Source organism: Zerene cesonia, chromosome 3 (assembly GCF_012273895.1).
Source record: "Zerene cesonia ecotype Mississippi chromosome 3, Zerene_cesonia_1.1, whole genome shotgun sequence".
Taxonomy (NCBI): domain Eukaryota; kingdom Metazoa; phylum Arthropoda; class Insecta; order Lepidoptera; family Pieridae; genus Zerene; species Zerene cesonia.
The window spans coordinates 7,287,993-7,295,702 of NC_052104.1; the positions used below are offsets into that span (position 1 = coordinate 7,287,993).

The 7,710-nt window shown below is 33.1% G+C and overlaps 1 protein-coding gene across 3 annotated transcripts in view; it reads left to right on the forward strand.

The window, feature by feature from the left end:
- The first annotated feature begins 4,266 nt into the window (after nucleotides 1–4,266).
- The window catches only part of LOC119837622 (protein tramtrack, beta isoform), a 280,840-nt gene continuing 277,396 nt past the window's right edge, over nucleotides 4,267–7,710 (forward strand). For all 3 annotated transcript variants that reach the window (XM_038363304.1, XM_038363322.1, XM_038363313.1), the window contains exons 1-4: nucleotides 4,267–4,410; nucleotides 4,493–4,727; nucleotides 4,809–5,366; nucleotides 5,448–5,522. In XM_038363304.1, the coding sequence (XP_038219232.1) occupies nucleotides 4,517–4,727; nucleotides 4,809–5,366; nucleotides 5,448–5,522 (844 nt within the window). In that variant the 5' untranslated portion in view covers nucleotides 4,267–4,410; nucleotides 4,493–4,516. The remainder of the gene's footprint in view (nucleotides 4,411–4,492; nucleotides 4,728–4,808; nucleotides 5,367–5,447; nucleotides 5,523–7,710) is intronic.

A 7,710-nucleotide genomic window follows, 5' to 3' on the forward strand; every position in this document is an offset into this window, starting at 1 on the left:
ACTAATGTTATAAATGCGAAAGTTTGTAAGGATGTGTGTGTGTGTTTGTTGCTCTTTCACGCAAAAACTACTGAACCGATTGCAATGAAATTTGGTACGTAGACAGCTGGACAACTGGAATAACATTAAGGCTATCCCGATATTCCTACGTATATATATATATATATATATATAGTTTTTTGCCATACTTGATGTGTGCTCCGCGGAGCCTTGGGGCACAGAATAATAAGTATTGCTTCCTGCTTTACTTAAAGCCTTTGTAGGAGATCCAAAGTAATAATGAGAAAAAGTACACCTTTGCCTTACTATCTGTGCATCTATTAATCAGTGTCCCAATTTATTTATTTTTTGTATTCGTTTACGCTGTAATACCTAATTAAATATTTGGGCTTCCAAAAAAAGTTTGAATACCGCTGGTCTATAGCACTAGACTAAAATGAAATTGCACCAGTTACCGTCATGATCTGTCAATCAGAAGCAATCAACTCAGAAAGTAGTGTAGTCAGAATCATGGACATAGTAATGATGTAAGAAGTTAGAACCACATTAATATAGTACTACGTCAGAAATGTCAATAGAACTCATGCGCTTTACGTTTCTGCTATATTCTTATTTCTATTTTATTTGAATTGTTTAAAATAAGTATAACTACGTATGTTGAAAGTTTAATAACTAGCTAAATATAAAAACAAACCTCTCGGAATATATAGCATCAACTAGATAGATAATCAAAATTATTTTAGTATTTTAAGTTTTTTGTTTTTTTAATTTTCTTTTAGTTTGGATTGTACTGTTTTGTGTTAATGAGAATTTAATATTTATGCTTGTTTTGTCTTGTGGAGTCAAAAAAGTCGTCCGTCCGCGCAATTTTCGTATAAATTGCTTCGTAAAAAGTTTTTGCTTCATATGTAATACTTGTCTGAATTTTTGGAAAAAAAACTGAAGATTTTAATAATAAGCAGTAGAGTATAAGTAGTAGATAAGTCATTCAAAAATTTTTTTTTATTAGCCTTATTCATCACTATACTAAATCGAATGGTGACAAATTCAACAAAGCAATCGTAATTAGAATGCATTTCACATATTATAATATAACATAAAAGATTGGTATAGATTATAGATATAGATAGATAAATAACCCAAAAACGTAGGTTCCAAATTGCACGATTTTGTTGCAAAACCCGTGCACTGACAACACTAATGTGCAAAAACATTTTATTTAATATAGAACCGTAAGTAAAGGCAATACAGTTGAAATTTAAGTACATATCAGTTACATTTGCACAATATTGTCCATCTCGTTCTCAAGGTGAGGGATTTTTTCTTGAGTTATTTTAATTTGTATTTATTCTTTAAATTTTATAAGCTTTAAAAATTTACTAGTAGTTCATTTATAACTTTCAATCGTCTTTACCAACCGTACGCACTTCAACATTGTGCGTTAAAAATATTATTTAATAATGTATGTACTATACATGTATCCCGGTTTCGCACTTGCATAACAATGTAATAAAAGAAAAAACAACAATGTTTTATAGTGAGTTTCTATAAAAATAACTCTTTAACATATAGCTAGTTGAGCTGAGTTTTTTCTATTATTTAAGCTAGAGATATTTTTTGAATGGAATATCCGAACCGAATCATTTAAAAGGTGATATGAAGGTATTGAAGTAGTCTTCAATAATGATTTATTTTGATAAAACTCAATACCTAGGTACGAATAAAAAGCCTTTTCTAGTGGTAGTATTTAAATATATTTTTTTAAATAAGGACGCTTATTGTGACGTAACTATAAAAGATAGAGATAGTTTCTTAGAGATAGTATCGTGTTCTGAAAAATTGTATATGTATGTACTACATAATTTTGCTCTATCATTAATAGTTTTCGCAGCGCACGCGATTGAAGGAAGTATAATTTTTTTACATTTTAGGTTAGATTATTCAAGTTTTAGTAAGTATCCCTAATTTTTTGAACATAAAACATAGCCTATGTCGCTCGGGAAAAGTGTAGTTTGCCGACGGTGAAAAATTTTTTTAAATCATTCCAGTAGTTTTAGAGCATATTAATTTCATACAAACAAGCACAAAATCAAAACTTTCCTCTTTATAATATTAGTATAGGCAATCTAGAGGTTAATAAGTCATCAACGCACCTCTTTATGCTATCATTTATAATTTCTTGAAATAATAACTTTTTATGAGTTAGCCAATCGTTTTGTAATACAACACGCCACGGCGCTAGTCTGACTGGCTTCCCTTTCTCTTACGTATACGGCATTGTTAGGCCGGTACCTCAATCTAACCCACACAGCAGACCGTATTTTTAGATATTAGTTAAAGTAAATTTAATTTTTTAGTTTTTTTTTATAGCATTGAAATGCTTTATAAATGAGAAATTTTGAAAGAATAGAAAGTTTAGTTAAAGCAATCACTTCTGTCGGGTATTCTAAACGCACACGTATTGTTATTATTAGTATTTTATTGATAAAAACGAATGAGCTTTTTCCAGGAGATACTTGCGAATAAAAATCATCCGATACTAAAAAAAATTTAAATTGCTCCTAATTATTCACGACTGACATGATTGGAAATATTTATCTTTTATTTCTTGTAAGTTTCCGTTTGTAAATCTCACATTTATGATTACCAACGGGTTAACCAACAGCTTCCCGCTGTCTAATCCAAATATCAATGCATTCTTAGATCTTCGAAACCACGCATGGGATTTTGATATAGGTTAATACAAGCATGATTCAACAAGAATGTTTAGATTTATACAAAATGTGTAATTTTATAGCATATTCTAGCATTTAACGCGTTTTCCCTGATTAGAACTAGTTGTAACGAAGGCATTAAGTTAAAACTAATCCTAAGTAGGGAAAACGGCTTTTAATGTTACATGTTACCGACATATATTAATTCTACAAATGGGATTGTTTTTATGGAAATGACTTAAATGTATCCCACATCTAAGTCATTCCACAGAATCGAAGAGGTACTCTGACTGAAAAAAAAAAAAACAAATCATTTTGACAACTGATAAATTCAATTCAATGTTGAATTTAATACCCCATTGTTCCTCATAAAAAAAAATTCTGCCCCGATCTTAAAAGATGGAATACGTTAAAATAGTTCACTGATCTCTGTTAGTAAATTTTCAAACTTTCACTGCCATATTTTGTTAATATATTCTGTACAGTGAGATATTTTTTCTCTAAAATTAAAATTAAAAGATAATATTAGTAAAATGAAATTTTATTAGGCTGCTTTTAAATAATCTTTTGGTCACGTTCATATGATTATGATGCCTTAAATAAAAATTTAATGATTATTTTGACACTTATTCTCTGGTCCTTGCTTACGACGAAATTGTGTTATATACTTGATAAACACGGTTGACTTGGTCAAAGAATCTACTACAGTGAATATGTAGTTATCATGAACGTGAAGTTAACGCACAAGTTGACGTTCTTATTTATCCCTAATCACGACACTATTAAAATACGTCAACAATTAAAAATTCGTACATAGATCATAATCATCATCATAGCCGAATATTGATTTATATGAAACTTTTCTATTTTTTTTATCAAATTTATAGATATAACAGTTACTCGGGATTGTTAACTATAACATACAACTATGCAAAGGATCCATCTCTATCGGCAAAAAGACAAAAAAACTTTGGATACCATAATACGTTACAAGTGTTTAAATTTTTTTTTTTTTGTGATTATAAGTAAGCACCTACCATTGCACATATCGCAGTGATCCTAGGATAATTGAATTTTGGTCTCACTAAAAATAATAATCTACACATATAATAAAATGAATAATTAAATGTGTTGTTAAATGTAGAACGCGAGAAAGGGTCGACCAATTCGGCAGTTCTTTTTTTGATTTTGTTAAAACACAAAGGAAGGTTCTTGTGGGTAAAGACAAGCATACCACGAGTGAAGCTGGGACGGACCGCTAGTTATTAATGAAATTCATTGGGACGCTTTTGAATTGTCCTCATAATTTCGAAAACTATCAGGTTTTTTTCTTCAAAAGCATGCTACATCACCTAATGTCATAATGACAGCTACCGAAACTAAAATACTTCGTATTAATGAAATAAATATTTTATACTTTACCAAATGATGTGCATTGTAAAACTAAACTCAAATCTATTTTTACTGTAATAATTTAGTGTATGTAACATTTTAAAAAATATTTCAAAGTTTCGTGCACTTTTTAACGGGCATTACAACCCTGTGACGACACACAGAACGTCGTTTTGCGTCATCACATAGCAAACCGCAGTCAAACCGGGTGGACGTGGGATGAAACATTCGTATTAGAAACTTTATATTTTTTTTTCAAATGTTTCTAATATCAAAAATATAAAAAGTACAAATATTAGGATAGGTAAGTAGCTTCTGTGAGATTTTTCACCGTAGTTTCGCATTTTTTATGTGGAGTATATTTACGAGTGCGTGACTTGTTTCAGGGCCCTCAAGCGCACGCCGCCAACATGGCGTCGGACGAACAATTTTCGCTATGTTGGAACAATTTCCATGCGAATATGTCAGCAGGCTTTCATGGCCTGCTGTCGAGAGGAGATTTAGTAGATGTAACGTTAGCTGCCGAGGGCAGATTATTACAAGCACACAAATTAGTTTTATCAGTATGTTCTCCATATTTTCAAGAAATGTTCAAAATGAATCCTACTCAACATCCCATAGGTAAGGATTTACTATCTTGCAAGTGAAGTGTTACATTTGTTTGAGTTAAGAAGTGACTAATTGGCATTTGTTTGTTTTCAGTATTTTTAAAAGACGTTAGTCATTCGGCTCTAAGAGACTTATTACAGTTTATGTATCAAGGTGAAGTTAATGTTAAGCAAGAAGAATTAGCTACGTTTATTAGTACCGCGGAACAACTTCAAGTTAAAGGTTTAACCGGTAATCAAAATGAAGAAAGTTCCACGCCATCCAAACCAAAGCCGACGTCGAGGCCAGGCCCGAGGTCGTCACAACAAAGGCAATCTGTTATGACTAAGATAGAGACTGATTTAGATTCTAAGCCCTCCTCAACTCCAGTAGCAATTAAGAGAACAAATAGGCCATCAATAGCGTCAAATAACTCTTCATCATCTCAAAGTGGACCAGCGAAACGGAAATGTGTCGATCCCTTGGAAGCGGGACCTTCAGGTTCAGCAAAAGAGGAATTTGTCACGATACCGGACGAAGATGAAAATAACGCTGTGGCACCGAAAATGGAACCTGAATTTGTTAACGAAAGTATGTGGGATGAGGACGAAGATGGCGCTAATAATGACGAAACTAATTTCGGCGAAGACGATTCGAATATGGAAATGTCTGGTAGGTTTCGCGTCAGTTCTATATTGCAAAGAATTTTGTTATAAGGCAACATTGATTAAATTAACATTCTATTGTTTATAGGTTTTGATGGCTCTACGACAGGAGATGGTACCATAGCTGGGGGAGGGGAGGGTGGTGCCGTAGGCGATGCACAAGGTAGGTTTTCAACCCTTCAATAAATAGGAGCCACAGACATTATCCCAATGACTTTGGCTTCTAGAGATACATTACAGCGAATGGACCTTGGGTTGTTTTTAAATTTTTTAATGTATCCCATTAATTTGACCATTGGTTCATTTGCCCCCTTAGCATAGTGTGAAATTTGTAAGTTAGATATAAGTTAGTTAGTTCATAAATACAGTATATTTGTGTTGCAGGTAGTGTAAAAGGCCAAGCTTTTCAAAAAAAAAGCTTGGTCTTTATTGTTGTGGTACTTTGGTAACGGTAAAAGGTTAAATAGGTATCTGGGTAATTGGTTTGATATGTAGGTAAAGGTACAGTGTCCGGTAATTTCAAGGTGAAAGGTAATTGTTAAATACTGGCAAATGTAGAGTTGAATATGTTCTGCAACAAATTCAACTCGAGGTATGAAGGTACTGAAAGATCCCGCTACGGAATTGCAGTTTCGGTGCAGCTTGAACGACTTGTGCAGGTTTCTCAAGCCGTGTTGTTAAACTGCATGGTTGAATATTTTTTAGAGGCGCATCATGGGTTTACTGTGTTGGCGAGGTACATACCTAACCGTGTCCAATCTTCATGTCTGCGACCTGCTATGGTATGTGTAGGTTTGCAGTTATTGTTGATTGGGTGTGGAGGTATGTGCCTTGGTCCGAGTGGTCTTTAGGTATATGTTGAGCGAACGACCTCGCGAAGCCGCTCAGACTTGGTCTAGCCCGAGTAAAGACGCGAGTACCACAAAGGTATATTCAAATAATTGGCTGAATGGTGGGCAGGTATGGTATGATGCAGCATTGTGTGATGTAAAGGTGGGTTTACACTAATCTATTTGACATCGACAAATTTAATGCCTTCATCTGCATTTGAGGCAGGCGACCGATGTACTGTTGTACTGTTACCGATACTATTGGTATATCATTTTGCGAGCAGAAATCTGCATGCTAGGTGTACTTAATGTTGTAATTTTCGTAACATCTACAAAATACGTTGCATTTGCGCAAACTTCAGTGTAGGAATGCGCGATCAAACTTGAGCATGAATGTATGTGTATTTTTCCTCGAAGGTTACTAACATTCGCTTTCTGTAGGTACACCAACATCGCCGCTCAGTATTAAAATCGGTTTCAGTTGCGCTAATTCTTTTTTTTTGTTTGAGAGCTTAACTGTAAACTGACAATTCTTTCTTGTACTGATGGGTGCCTACATTCCGTGTTTGTCCATTTAAAATTGGTCTAGATGTGGTTTGTGGAAGGCGTTTTATTGAAATAATTGGGTATTTTCAATATTCAAATACCTTTTTAAATTCGCTTATTGCAATATGTTCTGCATCTATTTAGTTTTCTTTTATATGGGGTATAGGTAATAGCTGATGCTAATATTATATACATGTTATTTATAAGTACGTTTTGTTCCTTCCATCTTATCGCATTTAAGAACTTGCTTAGGAAAATATCTAGTGGAAAAAAACTGTTGCCCCCCTCTGCTTATTGCTTTTTTTTTTTAAATAAAAATGGCTATTTTCGAGTTATTCGAATTGAATGCTATGAATCTATCGTATACTGGTACAAAGAATGGACTTAAATTTTTAATAAAAAAGAAGAAATTGGTATAATATAATATACTACCCTTCAGATTTTTTAATAGTTTATAATGAAATGCCGATGGGAATTCGGCATTTTACATTAATTTGTTTCTGATGTACCTAATTTCGAATAAATTACCTTTTAATAATATTTGGAACCGTATGGATTGTTTTATTTTGAAACTGAGGCCAGCAACAGATGCACGAAGTCGTCGGCGTTAACAGTACCAATTTTCAACGAAAAAATAGAAATGTTAAAAGTAGACATAAGTTCTAAGAATCAATTTGTACGAAGTAGGTACCTACAAACTGATACTGTATGTCACTGTAAAATAACCGCCATAATCATTCCCGAATATATATTTATCCCGCAAATTGTAGTTTGCCGACAAATTTTACTCCGTAACATGCTACTATCCAATGGGGTTCACATATACAAATTGTTTAAAAGCCCGTTAAATAGATGATTAAAAAAAAACTTAAATTTATTGCATTATTTTTCGCTATGCGTACCTAGTCTTGCCATAAATATTGTAATAAAGAAAAAAGAAAATTGTTAACTGCAAATAACATTTATTACTTTTAC